Consider the following 23708-nt stretch of genomic DNA (forward strand, 5'->3'; position numbering starts at 1 on the left):
TGTATGATTTCAGCTATATGACATTTTAGGCAATGGAGAACTTTGGGGACAGTAAAAAGATCAGTGGTTGCTGGGGGCTTGACGGTGAAGGATACATAGGTAAGAGAGGACCTTCAGAGCAGTGACTCTACTCTGTATGATACTGTAATTGTGGCTACATATCACTATAAATATGTCCAAACCCGCAGAATGTGTTACATCAAGAGTGAACCCTAATGGAAACTATGTACTCTGGGTGGTAATGAAGTGTTAGTGTCCACTGTGGTGAAGGATGTTGTCAGTGGTGACGTGTGGGGATGGCTAGGCATGTGGAGGGGAGGCAGGAAGTTTATGAGAAATCTCTGTACTTTCTGCTCAGTTTTGCTGTGAACCTAAGACTGCTCAAAAAAATAAAATCTATTTTAAAAAAGGCAGATGGGTTAGTGGAAGTTTATGTTAGAAAGATGAGGCAGTTTTCACCCTATCATATCTATTTCTGTTTGAAATTTAGGATTGGTGATCAGCTGAGAGTGAGCGGGAGATAAGTGTAGGAGGTGAGGGGAAAAGAGAAAGTGTGAAATGGATCTCTCAGAGACTGCTAAGTTGAATTTGCTAGGAAATCAGAGTGGTAAACTTTGCAAAAGAAGAGTGCCAGTTTAGGGTGCCTGGCTGACTTAGATGGACGAATGTGCAGCTCTTGATCTTGCAGTTGTGAGTTCAAGCCCCATATTGGGTGTAGATAATACTTAAGTAAATAAACTTAAAAAAATGCTAAATTGAGATTTCTGGCCATAAATAGGAAGTGAATCTTAACATTGTTTTTAATTTTTTTAAAACAATACTTTGATCAACCAGTAGAAGGAGGGATGTCTGTTACCTGGATTGTGGTCTTGAAGTATGATTTTCTACTAGGAGGAAACAGGGATTCTTAGAGAAATGGCTCATTTCAGGCCTGGGACAGACTATAGACAAAAAGGAACATTTTGTCATAACCGAGATCAAGGAAGCTGTCCAAAACTATTGTCAGGTCAAAACGACTGAGAGGCCAACATGAACAGTCTTCCACTGGCTAAGTATGGGGCACTTTTAGTATCAATAAAGAAAGTAACTCTGATGGATTAAAACAAATCAAGTATGTTTAAATCCATGAGTTCATATTGGNACACACACACACACACACACACACACACACACACACACACTTTAGTGGAAACTCTTGAAGGATTCTAGCAAATGAGCTCTTTATTTCAAAAACTGATAAATAAAGGGGCACCCTGGGCGGCTCAGTCAGTTAAGCATCCAACTCATTTATTTTTTTATTATTATTTTTTTGTTTATTTATAATTTTTTAAATTTAATTATTTTATTTTTTTACAAATAGTTTATTGTCAAGTTGGTTTCCATATAACACCCAGTGCCCATCTCCACAAGTGCCCTCCTCCATGCCCATCTCCCCCCTCCCCCCCCACACCCATCAGTCCTCAGTTTGTTNATGCCCATCTCCCCCCTCCCCCCACACCCATCAGTCCTCAGTTTGTTCTCAGTATTCAAGAGTCTTTCATGGTTTGCCTCTCTCCCTCTCCCCCACTATTTCCCCCCTTCTTCTTCCCCTTGGTCCTCCGTTAAGTTCCTCCTAATCCTTCTATACGGTAGAAAACATATGGTATTTGTCCTTCTCTGTCTGACTTATTTCGCTCAGCATAACACCCTAAGTTCCATCCATGTTGCTACACATGGCCAGATTTCATTGTTTCTCATTGCCATGTAGTATTCCATCGTATAGATAAACCACATCTTCTTGATCCATTTGTCTTTTGATGGACACTTAGGCTCTTTCCATGTTTTGACTATTGTTGAGAGTGCTGCTATGAACATTGGGGTACATGTGTAATGTTTATTTTTAGAGAGAGAGAGAGAGAGCACAAGTAGAGGAGGGGCAGAAAGAGAGAGAGAAACACAGAATCTGAAGCAGGTTCCAGACTCCAAGCTATCAGCACAGAGCCTGACACAGGGCTGACTTGAACTTACAAAAGAGAGATCATGACCTGAACTGAAGTTGGACGCTGAATTAACTGAGCCACTCAGGCGCCCCTAAGCATCCAGCTCTTGATCTTGATCTGGCTCAGGTCATGATCTGACAGTTTGTGGGATTGAGCCCTACATTGGACTCTGCACTGACAGCGAGAGCCTACTTGGGATTTTCTTTCCCTCTCCCTCTGCCCCTCACCAACTAGTGCTCGCTCGCTCTCTCTCTCTCTCACTCTCTCTCTCAAAATAAATAAATAAACATAAAAACAAAACTGGTAAGTAAAGAGGAAGAATCCAGCATTTGTATCAGCTTTACCATTGGATAACCAAACAATAGGTGTAGTGAAATTTCTCTTTAAAGGAGAATTTCAGCAAATGAGGAATGATTGACAGAATTGAGATATCCCATTGTAGCCCCTAATGAATTAATGAATGTAGATATTAAGCATTAGCAGCTGTTAAAATCACACAAAGGGCTATAAGATACTGTAACTGAGCCAATGTGAGTTTGCTCATTGGTGAAGTCAGAAATTGCACTGGGTTGGGTTGTCAGACAAAGCACTTTATTTGCAGCAAAAAAGGAGATCATGGGGAATGGCTTCCAAAGCCATGACTCCTAAGCAAGGGTGGATGGTTTGTTTTGCTTAGAGTTAGGATGAATCTTTAGATAGAGATGCCTCGTCATCATTGTATGTAAAGCCAAGCATAAGGTCATGCATGCTCCTTAAGGAAACATGTCTATACATACATTGTATGTTATGTAAACGATGTTTGTGCTCCTCCCTGGGCAGAGAATTTAGTATTAGAATGAGATAAAGGTAGTTGTTGGTTACTCTAGAGGTCATTCCAGGATCATCTGGGTAGGGGTTAGGTGAGTCAGGGGTTAAGTTCACACTGGTCTGGATAGTCTGGGCCGGCTGATTGCTCAAGGGGCAGTTTTGCTTTCCATTTGCCTGAGTTCAGAGAGAAGCTAGAAAGATGAGGTAAGGAAAAACCAAGGACAAATGTCAGTACAAGCAGGAGGGCAGGAAAGGCCAAGTCTTGAGGTCTAGCTGGTGACAATACTATGCATCTTCTGAAGTGTCTTATAAAAAAAGGACATGAATCTCATTAAGCCTTTAGATTCAATTACCAATTTCTCAAGAAATACAGAGAAAAGATTAATTTGGTAATCTATACCATAGGAATTTAATCAGCAAAATTCAGATTATGGGAAACTTTAAACGACAAATTGTGTCTAGGGGTGGCTTTTCATTTGGATAATAGAACTTTAAGTTAAAGAAAAGAGACCATAAAAGTTGGGACAGTTGTTACTCTTAGGAGGGGAGGGGGAGTTTGATTGGGAGAAACATGTGGAGGTCTTCTGGGATGCTGGACAGACTCTCTGCTTAAATGCTATCCTGTACAAGGCCTTATAAAAATTCATTAAGCTGTACATTGCTTGTATCTGGCTCTCTGTATTTGAGTTACATTTAACAGTAGTAATGTAAAGCTTTTAAATGAGATTAAGACATTGGAATTCATTTTTTATTTTAATTTTCACTTAATTGTTAGGCTTTCATAGGAAATGGGAGGCAGGAGAGGAGCAGTGTTAAAGACTTCAATTGAGTCTTAAAAACAGAGTTGCAAACAGCAACTAACTGCAGAACAAAGAATTGTAACTTGGGTATTTGAACTTAAAAAAAATCAAGTAAGTTTCACACAAAAGGGATGCCCAGCATTCTTCAGTCACTTAAGCCATTTCCAATACAGGCTTTCATCTTCACANCATGCTATCCTGTACAAGGGTGGTTGCCTTATAAAAATTCATTAAGCTGTACATTGCTTGTATCTGGCTCTCTGTATTTGAGTTACATTTAACAGTAGTAATGTAAAGCTTTTAAATGAGATTAAGACATTGGAATTCATTTTTTATTTTAATTTTCACTTAATTGTTAGGCTTTCATAGGAAATGGGAGGCAGGAGAGGAGCAGTGTTAAAGACTTCAATTGAGTCTTAAAAACAGAGTTGCAAACAGCAACTAACTGCAGAACAAAGAATTGTAACTTGGGTATTTGAACTTAAAAAAAATCAAGTAAGTTTCACACAAAAGGGATGCCCAGCATTCTTCAGTCACTTAAGCCATTTCCAATACAGGCTTTCATCTTCACACTGTGACTATGTAATCAAGTGGAGTGTATACTGAAAATGCCTGTTTAAATATACTTTATCTTTTTCTAAGTGCTTTTACATATATTATTTAATGTAAATAAATCTATGAGTGGAATTGATAATGCCATTTAAATTCTCTGGATATAAAAGAGTGAATGCTTCTTTAATTACAAAATATTTAAGAGTATGTAATAAGAATGAACCTTTATTATTATAATCTACCTTTATTATAGATGTCAGTATATTTAAAGTAATTTCTCCCTTATTTATAAGATTCCTAGCTTTCAAATGTGTAAGGAAATAATTTTCACTAGTTTGATAAAAATGGAGGTGTGTCAAACAAATTTGAAAAAAAATTTTAAGTATTCATGATAGTTTCACAGGTCTGAAGTAAATTATTAACTACTTTTTTTTTTTTTTTCTGTCAGAGGTCTCTTTATTAGTATCCATGATAGAGGGCATATTGCTTCAGTTCTTAATGCCTGGCCAGAAGATGTCATCAGGGTAAGTTATCCAGTTTTTCCACTATGGCAAATTTGTTCTTTTTCCTATCCTGTACTTAACATGCTGACGATTTTCATGATATTAGATAGCATTCAGTACCTTTTCTAGTGAATGACATCTAATTTATATTCCTTTAATTTTGAATACTGGATTAATTTTATTCTGATGCCATTTAGAGACTGTTTCCCCATTATTTTTATCTAAGTTCTTAGTATTTCTTTGTTTATTGTAAATGATGATAAGTGTTGAATAAATGTTGAAGTTGCCTCTGAATTTCTTTAAGCAAAGTCCATTTTCACATTTGTTGGGTTTAATCATCCACTAAGTGGAACACAGGTAGACAAAAACTCCATTAAAGCATTTCCTTTGTCATTGTAACCTTAAGTAGCTCATCTGATTTTCCTCTGTGAGTGAGCTAATGAAAATAAAATAACAATAGTATCCAACATTTAGTAGCTTTCAGTGTGAGACACTACTTGGATTAACTCTTGTATTTATCATGACAATTCAGTGAGGAAAGGAAGGGGGGGGGGTTGCTATACAGTAGTGCAGGGTGGTAGCGGAAAGGTGCATGGAAGCCTCAGCCCTTGCTCTTGGACATGGACTCTATCCCCTTCCCTGTCTCAGGAAGGTGAGAGGTACTTTCCCTGTCTTGGCTCTTATTTTTTCCTTTTCTTCCTTTTTTTTTTCCCCTTTCCACCCTCCTCCTCCCCTCCCTCCCTCCTTTCTTCCTTCCTTCCTTCCTTCCTTCTACGTGTCAAGCACTTAGTGCTGTTTTTTGGAGTAAGAGTGAACAAACTGATGCTTTTAAGGGGTGCAGAGGCACTTCAGCTGTGACTTCTGAAGCATCACTCCCTTACTGATCTTTCTTTGAGCAGTCATGGCTAGAATTGATTCACTCTGCTCTTTGAGGCTTATCCCAGCCAAACTTGTAAAACAGGATGTTTTTCATGATTTCCAATCTTCCCAGTTTTTTCACTTATTTTTTTTAGTTTTTCTCCCACAGGCTACATTGCACTGTCCACAGATTCTGTCCTTAGGAACTATCCCCAAAATGTGTTAATTCCTGTGGAATATAAAATGTCTAAGGACACTTACAATTTAACTGGAATCTAGAGAGAATTGTAAGAATGAGTCAACATAGGGGGTGCCTGAGAAAAGGACAAATATCATATGTTTGCATGTATAGGAGGATTGGGAGGAACTTAACGGAGGACCATGGGGGAGAAGAAGGGGAGAAATGGTGGGGAAAAGGGAGAGAGGCAAACCTTGAGAGACTTGAATGCTGAGAACAAACAGAGGACTGACGGGTGTGGGGAGGGGGTAGGGGGGAGATGGGCATGGAGGAGGGCACGTGTGGGGATGAGCACCGGGTGTTATATGGAAACCCAACTTGACAATAAACTATTTGTAAAAAAAAAAAAAAACAACAAAAAACAAAAAACATAGGGGGTGCCTGGGTGGCTCAGTCGGTTGAGCGTCTGACTTCGGCTCAGGTCATGATCTCACGGGTTCGTGGATTCGTGCCCCGCATCAGGCTGTGTGCTGACAGCCAGCTCAGAGCCTGGAGCCTGCTTTGGATTCTGTGTCTCCCTCTCTCTCTGACCCTCCCCTGCTCATGCTGTCTCTCTCTCTCTCTGTCTCAAAAATAAATAAAACATTAAAAAAAAAAAAAGAATGAGTCAACATGGGAAATAGTTTTGGGGTAGAGAGGGCTAATTAATATGGCTATTAATTTTAAAATTAATAATTAATATCCATATAATCATAACAGGCAATACGGTCACCTTGCTTTATGTTTTTCCTTCCAGCTCATCTCTGAATATTTATCTTCATTAGTAGCCTACTTTATTCTTTCAGCTCTTAATATTAAAAGTCTGGTATAGTATCTGACACCTAATAAACACTTAAATGGCAGCTGTTTATTATAAAAGAATATTGAAGAATAAAATGTAGTCTCTACAGTGTAGTTGAAGGCACACATAAAATAAAGGCAATCAATTATTAGATAATATGTAAGTAAACTGGGATAAATTATAAATTCTATATTCATTCAAAGGAGATTATCATTCAGAGAAGGCTGAAACAGTGAAGAAATTTATTTTAGCAAAGTTGGAACTTAGATTTAGCCTTGGAAAATTAGAAAGGGAAGAGGATCCTATCTTAGGAAGGGAAGAGATGCATATGAGTATCTAGTTCAGGAAGAGAATGGTGTGTTTTTGTGCAGTAAGTGAATTGGCTGCCCTGACCAAAGCTAATGTTAATGTTGAAATGTGGCAGAATTAAGCTTTCTTATTATTATGAAAGTTCCTGAAATTCAGAAAGAGGTGTTTAGACTTGAAATAATAGAATGTCGTACTTAAGGAAGGGGACTGGCTTTATGTAAGTAGTGCTTGAGGAATGTTCATCAGAGAAGGGAGAAGAGGCAAGAGTTCTGCACCCAGGGTGACCATAGTAGGAAGGCCCTTGGGAAGGAAAAGAAGGAATGAAGATGAGACACGTGGCCAGGGTGTCTGCGTGCAGGGGAACCCCTTCGTGTTTCATACATAGTTACTAGTTAGGAGAAGCCCAGATAATAATTGAGAGTGGGATGAAGGTTGAATTTCTGAAATGCAGACATGACTGAGAGAATTGCAGATGTCTTTCTGAGATAATCCTGCTGTGGTGACTTCACTGTTGTATAGAAGACATCCAGCTGCTTGATTTCCCTTACATGGGAGACAGAGTAGGTGAAAACAAAAGCTAAGGGAAAGTCAATTTAACGATAAACTGTGTAGATGGCAAATTTTTGTATTTCAGAGGGTTCTCTAGCTATTAATATCTACCCTTCAGTGATGAAATGTTTGTGAATTAATGCCACAAATGTACATTTGTAACAAGGCACATAAGCAGCTAAAATAACAAATGCCTCAAAAACAGCTTAAAAATTACTAAAATAACTGTCACCTTTATAAATGTCCATAGCATATTTATATAATAAAATTAATAGCTTAGGATGAGAGAAGAGCTTAGGGAATTAAATTTATGAAGAAATGAAGAAAAAGATAGACTTAGATTAATTTAGACATGCTATCAAAAATAAATGAAAATACTATGTTATTTTCAATCCGTCTTTCTCCTCCTCCTCCCCCGTCCTCTTTCCTCCCCTCTCTCTGGAGAGTGCAGGTGAGAAAGGGGCAGAGAGAGAGGGAGAGAAGCCAGGCTTGTGCTCACCCAAAGTGGGGCTGGAGCTCACTGGAAGCAGGGTGGGGCTCGAGTTCACAAACTGTGAAATCATGACCTAAGCCAAAGTCAGATGCTTAACAGACTGAGCCACCCTGGCGCCCCTTAATCCCTTTTTCAAAAGTATTGAAATGGATGAAAATCATAGGCAGTAGCTCCCCGGGTCTAAATATCTTTACTGAAACCTGGAAAGCATTATATAAGTTATTATTCAGATCATATCTAAGTTATATGATAATGTTGCTGTCCTAAAATATCTTCTAAAAATATTTTAAAAATATATCAGGCCAACTGGCTTTATGTGTTTAAAGGACACATTTCTAAAAGTATACATTATCAGCCATAGAGAAAAGTACCTCTGTTCATGATAGTATGATAATCTATGACTATGATAGTCAATTAAATGAAGTATTTGGACTTTGGAAATTTGGTTTTAATTTAAAAATCAAGGTTACTGTTTTTTGTATTATTTGTTTCTCTTTCTTATCTTAGATCAGAGCCAACTAACCCAGTGGTATCAAGTTGCCTTCTTCAAAACAGCATAATCTATTGACCCTTTGCAATTAGACATGGAAAATATGACAAAGATCAGCTTTATGGGATGAAAAAATAATTGTCACCCACTTCTCAAATGTATTTATTTTTAAAGCAGTTCTTTGACAAGAGCTGTGTAATATAGGTGAACAGAAAAATAAAAACATCTCAAAAGTATATTAAATTTTTTTTTAGTTTAATTTATTTTGAGAGTGCAAGTGGGGAAAGGGCGGAGAAAGGGGGAGAATCTCAAGCAGACACTGCTGTCAGTGCAGAGCCCTATGTGAGGCTTGAACTCACAAAACTGGAATCATAATCTGAGTAGAGAGATCAAGAGTCAGACATAGAACTGACTGAGCCACCCAGGTGCTGCTCCTCAAGAGTATATTTTAAAATGTGTTCTGTACTGTGACATAGTGGAAAAACATTGTACTAGAGGTTACCATACCCAGTTTCTGGTTCTTTGGTATTAATCAGGTAAATCCCCTTAGGCAGATGATTTCACTTCTCTTATTTTCAGTTTCCTAATCTATAAAATAAGAGGGATGGACTAAATAGATTCTAAATTCCCCTTCTAAAATACTGTGACTCTATATAATACTCTTGATGATAGTAGTATTGATAGGTATAATTTGTTGAGAATTTGTAATGTATCAGATACTATGGTTAAGTACTTTGCATATCATTTTATTGAATCATAGATTTATTCAATTAATATTTATTCATTGTTTACTATGTGCCAAACGCTGTGCTTGGTGCTGATGCACAGTAGTGAACAAAACAGAGTGAGTTTTTATTTTTATGCAGCTCTTCTGAAAAGTACCTTTATTCTTCCCATTTTACAAATAAGAAACAAAATTTAATTTGTCCATTTATTTAAGGTCAAATGACTGACATTTTTCAAGGCTCCATGGAAATGATGACTGTAGCAGTTTATAGAAAATCTAATAAATTGTCTCATGAGATTGGCTTTGCTTAAATTCATATAATGACCATGAATCACAGAACAAGGATGTTAGATATGTTAATTTCACAGATATCAAATAAAAATACAATCTCCTCATGATTAAAATGTATGGCTCCTAGGTATTCAAGGTGATTGGAAAGAAACTACACAAAATTCATTGAGTCTAGTGGAAGATTACCAGGTAAAAGAAGTAGCAGACTGCACTTGGCATATTTCAAAAAATGGTAGAACAATATCCAGTGGTTATAGTTGCCAAAGAGGATGGATCAACATTGCTCTGAAAATAGGATGTGTGAAAATTGCTGTGAAAATGGTGCCAAGATGCATAAACTAAACATCAGAGCATTTGGAGGCTACTTAACAATCATGCATTATTTAACTAGGGCACTCCCAAATCATGCCCAAAGTGATTGGGCTGGTTTCAAAGCTTCTCTCAGTTTCACTTTGAGCTCCTGTTTCCCTGTAGTCTTCCCACTTGCCACAGAAATTATTTGAATCTTCATGTACATATCATTTCTTCTTTCTTCAGTAACCAATTTATCATTGATATGTATTTTTAAACTATTTTTAAAAATAGTTTAAAAATACATATCAACTTTATTTCTTCTCTCCACTCTTCCATACTTAAGATCATATAAAATCTCATACATGTATATTCAGTTTATGTTTTTTGATAGCTTAATATTTCATTACATAAGTAGAGACTTCTACTTCTGAAGTAGAGACTAGGAACTGTGCCCCTGGATTTTCAAACATCTATTAATAGATTTTTTTCCCCCCTCTTCTAGGCTGTTGTGGTGACTGATGGAGAACGAATTCTTGGCTTGGGAGATCTCGGCTGTAATGGAATGGGCATCCCTGTGGGCAAGCTGGCACTGTATACAGCCTGTGGAGGGATGAATCCTCAAGAATGTCTGCCTGTTTTTCTGGATGTGGGAACAGAAAATGAGGTAAACAATTTAAGTCTAAGACAGATGCACACCTTAAAAAATAGCACCAATTCTTGCATTTTGAGCTTTTTTCTAGAACTTTATGAAATTCATTTTTTTGTGTCTAGTTCTCCCTCCCTCCTCAAACTTATCCCCCAAGTCTTATAAGAAAATTATTCTTTCTCTTTTGCCTTTTTCTTCCACTTCTCTATAATACAATTAATCTTTTACTAGTTTCTTTAGTGTTTTATCCTTGATGAACATTCACACCATTATCTTACAGAGTATATGCTTTACTTTAGGAGATCATAGTTACTTTTTAAAATTTTTGATTTCGTACTATGTAGGAACTAATCCCAAAGGATTTACTGAGTTTAATCAGTGTGAAATACAGTTTTACAAATCTGTTTTAAATCTGCGGTAGATGATTTGGAATTTGTTATTCCTGGATCATTATTTTAGAATCTTAAAGTTGTATATCAGTATATATTTTTGTTCATCCTTTATTGCTAATAGTTAGATCCAGGTATATGATAGATACTAGAAATTAAAGGTAGAATATGTACAGTTTTTATAGTTATTTTTTTCCCTTCTAAAGTAATTGACCCATTAGTAATATATTATTAACTTGGACAGTTTTTATATTCATTAATAAAGTTAAAATATTTAACTTTCTATATATGTGAATGCTCATTTAACCTTTATAAAGGAACTTTTTTTTTAAGTTTTATTCATTTATTTTGAGAGAGAGAGAAAGAGGGAGAGAGCACAAACAGGGGAAGGGCAGACAGAGGGAGGGAGGGAAGAAGGGAGAGAGAGAGAGAGAGAAAAAGAGAGAGAGAGACTGAGAATCCCAAGCAGGTTCTGTTCCATCAGTGCAGGAGATTCCCCAAACCTGACTTTCAGGCTTGATAGTTCACTAAAAGGACTCAGATCTCACTGAAAGCTATTATGATCACAATTATAGTGTATTGTAGGGACAGGATATAGATTAAAATCAGTGAAAGGAAAAGATGCATAGGACAGTCTCAGGGTTCCAAATATGAAGATTCTATTTTCCTTTCTGTGGAGCCAGGCCAAGTTACCCTGTGGTATTAATGTGTGGGATTGATATGTAACGCCCACTGTTCAGAGTTTTTCTTGGGGCTCTATTACCTGGATGTGGTTGATTGATTGATTTCCCATGTGAACTTAGGCACCAGTTTGACTGATTACATTTGGACCAAAGTTGCCCACCCCAAGTCACATGGTAATTTTTTCTGATGTGGTCAGTCTCTACCTGGTGACAGTTGGGGCTCCTAGGCTGTTAAGTAAAATGGTCAGGCTCTATCCAGAATGGTTGAATGCTTGTGAACCATGTCACCAAATTTATGCAAACAATAGACAAAAATATAAGAGACAAACACACAAAAGGAAAAATAAGTCTAAATTTTAATGTTAAATTAGGTAGAATTCAGTTTTAAACTCATATAAGATTGTGGATTTGATCATTCAAACTCTTAAGGAAATGTAGCTCCTATACTCTATAAAATGTTCCAGAGTATATTAAACTTCATAGCTCTACATTTCATTTTGTGAAAATGATATGACCTTGGTATCCAAATCTGGTTAAAAAAAATAGCACATAAAAATTAACTGATAATTTGGCTTATGTTTACCCATGTACCTTTACCACTTTCTAGGTTTGTCCTCTTGAAAAAGTTACTGAACTCTTCTGTGCTTCAGTTTCCTTTGTAAAATGAGTACCTGCTTATAGAGTTACCATAATTTAATGCCCTTGAGGGTTTATAATTGTGATTAACATTTTGTAATTACTTAGTAAATGTTAATTTTATGAATATAGAGGTAGGAGCAAACATCCTTCGTAAAATACTGGCAAACTGAATCCTGAAGAATTCATTTAATGTCAAAAATTATTCAGACTATTAGCAACATCATAATCCATGGTGATCTATTAGAGGAATTACGTTAAAGAGTTACCAAGACACTTGTTATCACTATTCTCTTTGATTATTCAGAAAGTACTAGCCTTTGCAACAAGACAAGAAAAACAAATGTGATATTTGATTGGAAAAAACAGTTTTCATTATTTATGGATAATATGTTTATTGATGAAACCCAAGAAAATCAAGTAAAAATTATCATGACCAAATTAGAGCGCTCAGTAAAGTGATTGCTTATAAAATAAATATTTTCTTTTAATGTTTATTTTTGAGACAGAGAGAGACAGAGCATGAGTGGGGGAGGGACAGAGAGAGAGGGAGACACAGAATCCAAAGCAGGTTCCAGGCTCCAGGCTGTCAGCACAGAGCCCAACGTGGGGCTTGAACTCATGGACCATGAGATCATGACCTGAGGCAAAATCAGATGCTTAACCAAGTGAGCCACCCAGGCGCCCCATGCTTATAAAATAAATGTTAAAAACTCAACGTCTTTCCTATATATTTGTAATAACTAATCAACAAAAATTGTTTCATTTGCAATAGCAACAATAGTTTATTCTTCTAATGTTATGGTGTTCAAAATTTTATCCAAGAAATAGTGACATTTAATTTGTTTCATCAGAAGAATGATGTTTTTAAAATGTATACATCTGTCTTCTTTTTTCCCAAAAACTAATAGAGATATGCTTTATTTATTAAGCAGAATATATTTTGGTTTTTACTTAGCTTTCTCATAGATTTTATTCACTTTGGGACATGTATCAACTGTATTCCATTTAGAATAAAGCACTTATATATCAGATAGAATAGAAGCCATTTAGATTCTAGATTAACTTTTCTGTTGCTTAAAATAGATAGAAATGCTCTAACACATGACTTAATTTTTCTGTTGTGAGCTGGTGGAGTTCAAAATCTGTTAGTAACATTCTAACTTATGAGTAATACTCCTGTGGTAAATACTTTTTGCTTTTCCCTGTGGTAAAAGCTTCTAATCTCCCCTCTTTTGTGAATCTCTGTTTAGTTTTACCTCATGGTAAAAATATAAAAACAAATTGATTACATAACTTATTTTCTTATCCAGAATAATCTAGCAAAGTTTAATGAGAACTAGATCCCTTTTTTATAAATTGTAAATGTTTTTCTCTTTTATTATAAATGCCTATGTTGAGTAGTAATGAAAACAGGAAACAAATTAGGAGCCAATTGATAAGACATTCTTCACTTGGTATAAAGTCATACTCACCTGGCTTCTTAAATCTCTGCAGCTTTCACGTAAAGGAGATTTAATGGTCAAAGACACTAATGGGATGCCTGTCTGGTTCAGTTGGTGGAGCATGTGACTCTTGATCTCAGGGTTTTAAGTTCAAGCCTCACATTGGATATAGATAGAGATTACTTAAAAATAAAATCTCTACCAAAAAAAAAAAAAAAGAAAAAGAAAAAAAGAAGAACAAGGATACAGAAACTGAACCATTAAAGTATTTGGCTAAAATATACTGATATTCTTTATGCTAATAAAGCAAAGCATTCATTTAGTCAGGATATTTGTGTTTCTGTCTTATTTTTCATCTGTTACTTTACAGATCACGTTTTCTTTATGTCTCTTGTGAAACAGTTGCTGTATACAATTTACTTCAAGTAAATTTCCCTCAGTTGTCTTTTCAGAGCATATGTATTCAGTTTCCTTTTAAATCATTGTTTCAAAATCTTTTCATAGGAATGTTTATTGTCTATTTTACCTATATAAGTGACCAATATCAAAGTTTGCTCTTTGACTAAAGATGTGAGTAGATGTTCCTTGTGTCCCATATATGCTGATCTGTGTTTTATTAGGTCTTAAAGACTGCTTCATGTGTTACGTATTAAAGTTTTCTAGGGCTGCCATAACAGTACTACAAACCGGGTGATTAACCAATAGAAATATATTTTCTCATGGTACTAAAGGCTAGATATCTAAGATCAAGGTGTCGACAGGGTTTATTCTAAGGTCTCTCCCCTTGGCTTTTCTTCCTCTGGTTTTCCTCCATTGTCTTCACATGGTCTTTCTTCTGTGTGCGCCTGTGTCCTAATATTTTAGTATAAGGACCCTAGTTATATTGGATTATGATCCACCCTGATGACCTCATTTATTTTAATCACCTCTTTAAAAGACTCCATTTCCAAATACAGTCATATTCTGAGGTATTGGGAGTTAGAACTTCAATATATGATTTTGGTGAGGACATAGTTTAACCCATAACATTTGGTCAGTCTTCAAGAGGGCAATGGTCACTTGTTTTTACAGTTATTCTTTATTTATTCATTGCCCTAGGTCTCAGATTTCTGATACTAGTTTTCTGTTTAGTTTGGCCTTCAGTTCATGTATACAGTGTATACATGAGTCCTTAATGGAACTTGAACTCAGGAAGTTAAAGCCTCCTCCCATTCAGAACGTTCCCCCTTGTCTTCCAGAAAGTTGCTCTTCATATTTGGCATGAACCAGCTATGATGGAGAGAAACTAAAGAAAAACCTTACAGACTTTATATCACATGTAGCTGCCATATATCTTCTAGCCCTTGTACAGAAACTAGTGTTGGCACTAAAATGTGGCCTTAACGTGTTAGTTTTCTATTACTACTGTAAAAAGTTATTACAAATGTAATGCCTTAAAACAACACAAATATATTACATTATAGTTCTGTAGGTCACAAGACTAATANATCCCTGCTCATTCTGTCTCTCTCTTTCTTTCAAAAATAAATAAAACCTTAAAAAAAGAAAGAATGCGAAATCCTGGACCCTGCTCCAGACTTACTGAATCACAATCAGATTTTAATCATTTTTACTTCTACCACTTTTTAAAATTCATGCCAGCTCATATGCATGCTGACATTTTAAGTATTGCTTTTATGCAGTGTTTAAAATTTTGTGCCTCAGACTCTTGACTGAATGTTGGCAGTTGGTTTGCTTAATTGTACTGATGATATGAGCCAGCAAAACAGCCACAATTGTATATTATTTACAGAACTCAATTTTTTCATTTAAAAATGAGTAAATAGCAACAAAGAAAATAATCACCTATATATCATAAATAAAACTTAAAAATAAATGCTAAAATGGGGAATAATCATTCATACCATTATAGCAGATAAATATTCATAATATTCAGAGAACACTTTGAAGCCAATAAGAAAAAGTCAAATGTGAAATATAAAAATTGCCTAAGGACATATGGGCATAGATAATTTGCAAATGAAATAAAAATGATCAATAAACTTCTAAGAAAATGTTTAGCAGTGTTAGAAGAGAAATACAAATAAATGCTACTTGACAACATTTTATACATACAAATATATGTATTTTCATATATTTAATAGTTGTATATTATATTTATTATATATTTATATATTTTTATATATGTACATGCAGATTTATGGAAAGATAATACCTGTAGCTGCAACAAAATAGATAAACAGACAGTCCTGACATACAATAGTTTGACTTATGATTTTTGGATTTCACAATGGTGCCAAAGCTATATGCATTCAGCAGAAACCATACTTCACAATGTGAATTTTGATCTTTTCCCAGGCCAGTGGTCTGTGGTATGACCTCTCCCTTGTGATGCTGGGCAGAGGCAGCCATCTGCAGCTCCCTGAGCCACACAATCACGAGGTGAAACAGCCAATGCATTTATAGCCGTTCTGTACCCAGACAGCCATTCTGTTCTTCAGTAGAGTACTCAAGAAATTACATGAGAGAACCTGCACATTATTATAGAATAGGCATTTTGTAGATGATTGTGCCTAAGTGTAGGCTAATATAAGTGTTCTGAGAACATTTAAGGGAGGCCAGACTAAGTTATGATTTTCATAGGTTAGATGTATTAAATGCATTTTCAAGATATTTTCAATTTATGATGGGTTTATTGGGATGTAAGTCTGTCATAAGTCAAGAAAGATCTGTACTTAGGTGTCATTGAGGAGGGAGATGTTAATTTGTTCATCCTCCCTAGGAGGCCAGAATTTCAATACAGATCACAAGTTTTTAAAATGTTCATCTAATGACATGAAAACATCTCATGATATACTCCTCTGTGAAAAGGGGTTGTAAAACAAGTCTATGATATTGCCACACATTTGGAGAGATAATATTCTACATGCATAAGAAGAAAAGGACCTAGAAAATATGCATCAAGATGCTAGTAGTGGGTAGAGATTATTGGTGTTCTTTGTTGTTAATTTTACTTTTCAGTGCTCTCAAATTTTCTGATGGGTAAACTTTACCTTTGTAATGATAAAAAAAATCCTTTATTAAGGGGCTTTATTTCTGACTACCAGATTTTTGTAATTTATTGAAAAAATCTGAATACAGAGTATTTAGGATGTTCACAGGATAAAAATCATTAAATTTGGGATATGTCCACATGTACAGGATGCCTGTCAACCCTAAACACACTCTAAGGTCTATGTAGGAATAAAAAATAAATTATTTTTTTCATTCTTGAGAAAATGTTTTTTAATTCTCCAATTCCATATTGGAAATGCAGGAATGTGAGAGACAAGAACAAGGTGAGAGTTGATCATGATTTCTGTTAGCATTAAATAAATGAATACTTCAAATAATAATTTCCAAGTTTCCAGAATTGAGATATTGCTAATGAGTAATTAGCTTCACCAACATATTCCCTCCTTATCTCCTTTCTGGAATTCTCTTATATTTTTATATGTTTGGTCTTTCACTGTTTTTTTTCCCCTACTCTGTTTCCTTCTTTCATGCTTCTAAGTCTTTAGTGACACCATAGGTATTGATATCTCTTGCTAAAGAAAGTCTAACCTTATATAAGTGCTTGCTTGATATCAAGTCTTTCATTTATTCTCCAACAAAGATCTGTTAAATGTTTATTCATGGTCATAATAAGTTTTTACTTAATACCACTTGTGTGCAAACTAGGCGGTCTTTGGAGAAGCCATTATCAAAATTGGGTAATCTTGTTAGATTGTTTTTTTGTAGATACTAATTTTTTTGGTCAGAAAGATCTCCAAGAATGCACTCAAGCCCTAATTCAAGCCTTAATTATCATGAAATTTTCTAAAAATAGTAACTTTTGACAAGGACATTATGACTGGAAGAATTTTATAACTTCCTGATTTAATTCAAAAGCTTTATCTTATTCATAAATTTTCTATAATTGACCCTTCATTGTAGTTGGACTTCATTATGATATGTACTTTAATTATTAGTATGGGAAAGAATGAGAGAAAAGAGAAGGGGGGACATATAACATCTTTTCTCAATTGTGTTCTTTTTCTAATTCATGTTTTCGAAGTCCAAATATATTCCACACATGGAGAAAATATTTTTATTTTGGCAGCCATTAGTAGCTCCTTGGCACTTCAACCTCAGCTGTTCAGAAGCCTGCCAGTAGATTGTTTAAAGATTTTAGGCCTCACAAAACAGCTGGGCTTTACAATAGCACTGTTTTAAATTTACATTTCATCTGAAATACATTTATATGATTAAATATGTTAACTTCCAGCTAGTTGGAAAGCCTTAACTCATTGTTGTGCAGTATATTATAAGTAGGATGACCACATAATCTATTGGCCAAACCCACTGAAAGAGGATGCTGTTAATAATTATACTAGGACAATAGGTATGAACTGGGCTATAATTTCTATTGGCTTTAAGCAAACCCCAACTCAGATGATTCAAATGGTTAACCTTTTAATATCACAGCACCTGCAAAAACATATCATTTGTCCATAATAAACCACATCCAAATTTAGTGACTTAAAACAGTTATTATTTTATTAATGTTGTTGATTCACTGGGATGACTGGGAAGGCCAGGATGCTTGGCACAGCCTTTCTCCATCTAGATTCTCATCCTTCACACATTATTCACATTCTGCATGTAAAATATGCACATCTCCATCCTAGATTCCCAGAAGTTTCATCCCACAGCAGCAGCAGGCTCAAGGTTTAGGACCCTGTTATCTAAATCTGGTCCAGATGCAAATGAAGCTTCTTTTGTTTCACTCCTTGGTATGGCTGCTCTTAGCTATTCAGTGGTGAGGCAGGAACAACACTTTGATAATCAACACTTCATTCAAAATGGGAGAAACAGGAATCATATGAATCAAATCATTGAATTGCTACTGGGCACATGTTGCCCGGCTGCCTACCTGGGGGGTAGGGAATTTTTTTGAAGGGAGTCTAGTTCTATTTCCTAAGAGCGGTTCTGTAGTTCATTGTTCTTTTAGGCCTTTGGATCTGCTCTCTGAGCTCTTGGCTCTGTCCTTTGCGATATCCTTCCTTTTCCATAGGAAATGGCCATGTTGTAGCTGAATAGCTTTCTCTGTCTGCTTTCTGCCTGTGGAAAGTTGGGGGGCCAGAGAAGTATTTTCTTTTTGAAGTGTCTCTGTTCCAAATCGTCCAAATAGTACAGTATGCCCCCAAAATTTTTAAAGGCTTTTTGTGTATCAGATTGTCTACTTCATTAGATAAAGGACTTATAATTCTTTTCAAAACAGACCTTCTCCAGACATTGGCTGAAATATCAAGAGTGCTGCAGAACCAGTTCTTTTTATCCAGTCAAGATGGTCTGTTAGGCTCCAGTTTAAATCAGAGTTTTCCACAAAAGTTGTTCTAACCACACACTTGAATCTTTGATTGCAGGCCTTATTTTACTTTGGAAATCTTTCACAAGCAGATCTTGTGTCCTCTATGTTCTCTTTAAATGTTGCTCACAAGCTAAACATTTCCTTATTTACCTCATCCCTGTTTTAACTTTATCATAACAGCTAAGAGGAGCCAACTTACACATTCATCATTCTGCCTGGATATCTCTTCAGCCAGATTCACAAGTTCTTTAGGTACATTGTCTGTGTTTCAGGTTACAGAAGATGACAGTTTTTCCATTATTTCACTATTGCATGACATAGATTGCAATTTTCTTTCCAGTCCACAAAAGCAGTTTGTCTTTTTAAATTTGTTTCAGCCATATTTTATAGTTTCTAGTGTATAGGGCTTAAACATATTTTGTGAAATACATCCCTATGAATTTTATGTTTTGTAATGCTGCTGTAAATGGGGTTGTATATTTTATTTCATTTTCAACTGTTCATTTCTGTTATATAGAGATACAGTTGATTTGTATATGTTGGTCTTAGATCTACTCCTGTGTTAAATTCACATATTTTTTCTAGTTGGTTATTTTGTGTGTATAGATTTCTAAGTATTTTCCATATACATGATCATGTGTATACAAATTAAAACAGTTTACTTTCTTCTTTCCAACCTATATTTTTATATTTTCTTTTTCTTGCCTTATTGTAATGGCTAAGGTATCCAGTATAGTGTTGAATAGAAGTCGTGAGAGTAGATATCATTGTCTTGTTTCTAATCTTAGGGGAATAGCATTCAGTCTTTCACTGTTAAATATGTTGTTAGCTGTTGGTTTTTTTCACAGATGCCCTCTATTAGGTTGAGGAAGTTCGTTCCTGTCCCTAGTTTCCTAAGAGCTTTTGTTATGTATGCATTTTATAGTATATACATTATACTTCAGTGAAAAAATTGATCTCATAAAAAACACTATTACTTATACCAAAACTTGAACAGAGTAAACTTGAGCTTTGTAAAGTTTAAAAAGTTTAAGAAAACTTTAGTTAAGGTAAAAATTTATTTTTAATATCAGCCAGTTAATATATTAAAATGTTGACGATTTTGCTTTCAGAAACAAAATAAACCTAACAAAAGAATTGGTATCTTTCCATTTCCTAAACTGATGTAATACTTTAAAACTCAATATTGTTTTATGATAAACTTTGCCTGTAAAGTCTGAATTGAAGTCTTCTAATTAGCACCACTGAGAGATTTTAATTCCTTTTTTTCCCCAAAATAAAGCAGAATGTTTTAATGTTTAGTAATTACTTTTATTATTTGACATATAAATACTGTAGACAATTTATGTAATGCTAATAATATATAAATATAATACTCTGTAGGTTAATTCTGCCTCAGTATGGAAAGATTTTATTTCTATTTCTAGAATAGAAATTTCCTCATTATGTAGCTGAGGAAATTGAAGCTCAGAAAGTAGGAATGACATACCTATCATTATTTCTATATCTATGGTGACTTTTTTTTAATAGGATTTACTTAAAGATCCATTGTACATTGGACTACGTCAGAGAAGAGTGAGAGGTCCTGAATATGATGACTTTTTGGATGAATTCATGGAGGCAGTTTCTTCCAAGTACGTATAATCTTTATCTTTGAATTGAATTTCAAAAATTTAAAGATAACATAATAAGCTATAAAAGTATCCAGGTTTGGTATAGTATGTTTAGTAATTAGAAGGGATTTGTTCACACGTATGTGCGCGCGCACACACACACACACACACACACACACGCTTGTCATGGTTATTAGTGACCAAATGATAATGTCATGTGTCTGTTTCAAAAAAGATTTTCTCTGGGGGGTACTTGGGTGGCTTAGTCAGTTAAGTGTCTAACTTCAGCTCAAGNTGCGCGCACACACACACACACACACACACGCTTGTCATGGTTATTAGTGACCAAATGATAATGTCATGTGTCTGTTTCAAAAAAGATTTTCTCTGGGGGGTACTTGGGTGGCTTAGTCAGTTAAGTGTCTAACTTCAGCTCAAGTTGTGATCTCACAGTTGGTGAGTTCAGGCCCCATGTTGAACTCTGTGCTCATAGCTCAGAGTCTGTAGCCTGCTTCAGATTTTGTCTCCATTTCTCTCTGTCCCTCCCCCATTCACACTCTGTCTCTCTCTCTCAAAAATAAACATTAAAAAAACCGTTTAAAAATGTTGTCTCTCTTTCTATCCCTGAAGATTCTTCTACAAAAATTCTTTAGATCTTGTGGTTATTGAAATACATGATTATGGTGAATGAGGCAGTAGTCAATGACCAGATTACCTGAGCAAGCCTGTGATCATTGACAGTCTGTACTTCGTTTTTGGCTGCTGATAAAATGTGATCTTCTGTCATCTTTGTGGGTGTATTTGACCCTTTTGTGGTAGGAGAAGCAGAGGAAGTGGGGAGTGAGTATGAGTTAGTATAAGCCACAAGTACAGAATGGTGTTTAAGAAACAGGACATCCAATCACAATTCATGAGTCTCTGATTAAATCTACAGTATATGATTAAAATGCAGTACTGTATTTCACCTAGTTTCTGTAGCATTTAATTGTGGGCCAAGTACTACTATAAGGTTTTTCAATTTTTTTTCAATAAAGAAATTTCCACCATAATTTAGTAATGTATTCTATGATAATTTCGTCACACTAATGGACAGTCATCCCATTTGTTACTACCACAAAAACCAAGTACTATTTTAAAACATATATGTTGCCTTGGTTTTTCCTAGAAATATACTCATCACTAGAATGAGTTGTAACTAGAGATGTACTTCTGGGGTTTTTTTTTTAGTATAAGACTTAATTTTAAGAAGTTGTATGCAATAGCAGAAAGTGCTTTCATTAGCTTGCACAACATTTAGAATGTATTGAATCTCTCATTGCCCAAAGTTTCAAGGAAGAGTATATTTGCCAGTTAGTATGGGCTACTTTTTGAAAACACATGCCTGATTTCTTGTTATTAACTTACTTGGTTAAGCTGTACTTATTCATAGAAATAGTTGAGAAATTGTAGTTTAAGCTCAATATTGTATGGTACAGTAGTTTCTAGTAGTTTCTCGTATACAATGTAATGTTTAAAAATTACCTGTAACTTTTTAGGTAGCAACACAAATCAGGAGATTATGTAGGGGTTCCCAGCTAGCTTAGTCGGTGAAATGTGCAACTCTTGATATCAAGGATTGTGAGTTTGTGCTCCACGTTGGGTGCAGAGATTACCTAAAAATAAAATTCTTAAAAAAAAACAAAAACCCAGACGGGCATCTGGATGCCTCAGTTGGTTAAGCGTCCAACGTTGGCTCAGATCATGATCTCACAGTTCATGGGTTCGAGCCCTGTGTTGGGCTCAGTGCTGACAGCTCAGAGCCTGTAGCCTGCTTTGGATTCTGTGTCTCTTTCTCTCTGCCTCTACCCCACTTACACTCTGCCTTCATCTCTCTCTCAAAAAAATGAATAAACATTAAAAATAATAATAAAAAAATCCAGAGAGTATGTAAGGAACACTGTGCAACTATAAAAGAAAAGGAAAATGCAGTTCTTCACATAATTGTTTTTATTGTCTATTTGTGTAAATAGAGTCTATCTTTATATACACAACTTCAGTATACTTACAAAGAAACTGCTAAACAAATTTATGAACATAGTTTATATGTCCTATATACTTAAATGCTGATGAAATAAAATAGAAATTATTCCATTGAGAATCAATGAGAAGCTTTCTGGAGAAAATGAGGTATGAGCTAATTTTGAATGCTCTGTGTCAATGAATTCAGAAAAGCTTTTTTTTTTTTTTTAAATAGTGAATTGAGGGATTACCTGAAATCTTTGATAAGGATATAGGGATTGACAAAAGTCAATAATTTTAAAAGCAGAGAGCACCTATATATCAGGAATTATGCATAGGCTCTTCCCAGAGAATAATCCCAAAGACTTCAAAAATATTTCTAGCATGTTGCAGCTTTGGGAAAATTTTCTAGAAGGGACACCAGTTAAATTCAGAAGTGGTTCTGAAGATAAGCCCAAGATTATTTAAAAAGAAAATGTAATTTATATTCAAGGTGGAAGATGACTATTGCAAGTTGAGTTACTCAGGAACTAGATTTTGAGATGGAGTTTACTAGGGAGAGCCCTTGGAATGAACCCCTTTGCAAGGGAGGGGACAGAGATAGTGGGAGAAGGGAGAAGTTGAACTGCAGTGTGGAACCACCAACAGCCTGGATAACTTCACTGGAATCATCCATGCATGCCAGTTAGGTACTTAAGGGAACACTAATTTCTGCCAATCTCCCATCCCCCACCCAATACTATGTTTTTTTAATTACATTCTCAGGATTGGGGGGTTTGGTTTTAAATTCTTCCTCTTGACTTTCTTCACAATTATAGCTCTTTACCTATAGGCCAAGGACTCGGTATGGGTGTTATGGTACTTACTAAGTTAGTCTCTTCTGATTACGCATTTGGAGACTAAGGAAATCAGTCTGTAGTCGGACCCATTATGAGTTAGACCTTGGTCAGAGCTCCATTTATTACTGGCTTCCCTATGCTTCTACTCTAATGAGAAGGTTGACATTATATAGATGCTTTAGGTCTTCTGGCATCACTGTCAACATTGTGCCCTTGACATGTTTGGGTATTCTCTGTCCCCAGAGCACAGTTACTGAATAAAGGGATATAGGTCCCATTGGAGAAGGATTAGGGAAATTATTACCCTGTATTCTTGCTATGGTGTTGGCAGACCTTTCCCTCTGGATTCCTAGGCCTCTTTTTTCTCCACCTAAGTTTATTTATTTATTTTGAGAG

The 23708-nt window shown here is 35.5% G+C and overlaps 1 protein-coding gene across 1 annotated transcript in view; it reads left to right on the top strand.

Moving 5' to 3' along the window:
* Positions 1-23708, top strand: part of ME1 (malic enzyme 1) — a 175911-nt gene that overhangs the window by 62663 nt on the left and 89540 nt on the right. Inside the window, exons 4-6 of the mRNA XM_077750285.1 lie at positions 4587-4662; positions 10174-10335; positions 20393-20496. Of these exons, the coding sequence (XP_077606411.1) occupies positions 4587-4662; positions 10174-10335; positions 20393-20496 (342 nt within the window). The remainder of the gene's footprint in view (positions 1-4586; positions 4663-10173; positions 10336-20392; positions 20497-23708) is intronic.

This window comes from Crocuta crocuta, unplaced genomic scaffold (assembly GCF_008692635.1).
Source record: "Crocuta crocuta isolate KB4526 unplaced genomic scaffold, BGI_CrCroc_1.0 scaffold9, whole genome shotgun sequence".
NCBI lineage: Eukaryota > Metazoa > Chordata > Mammalia > Carnivora > Hyaenidae > Crocuta > Crocuta crocuta.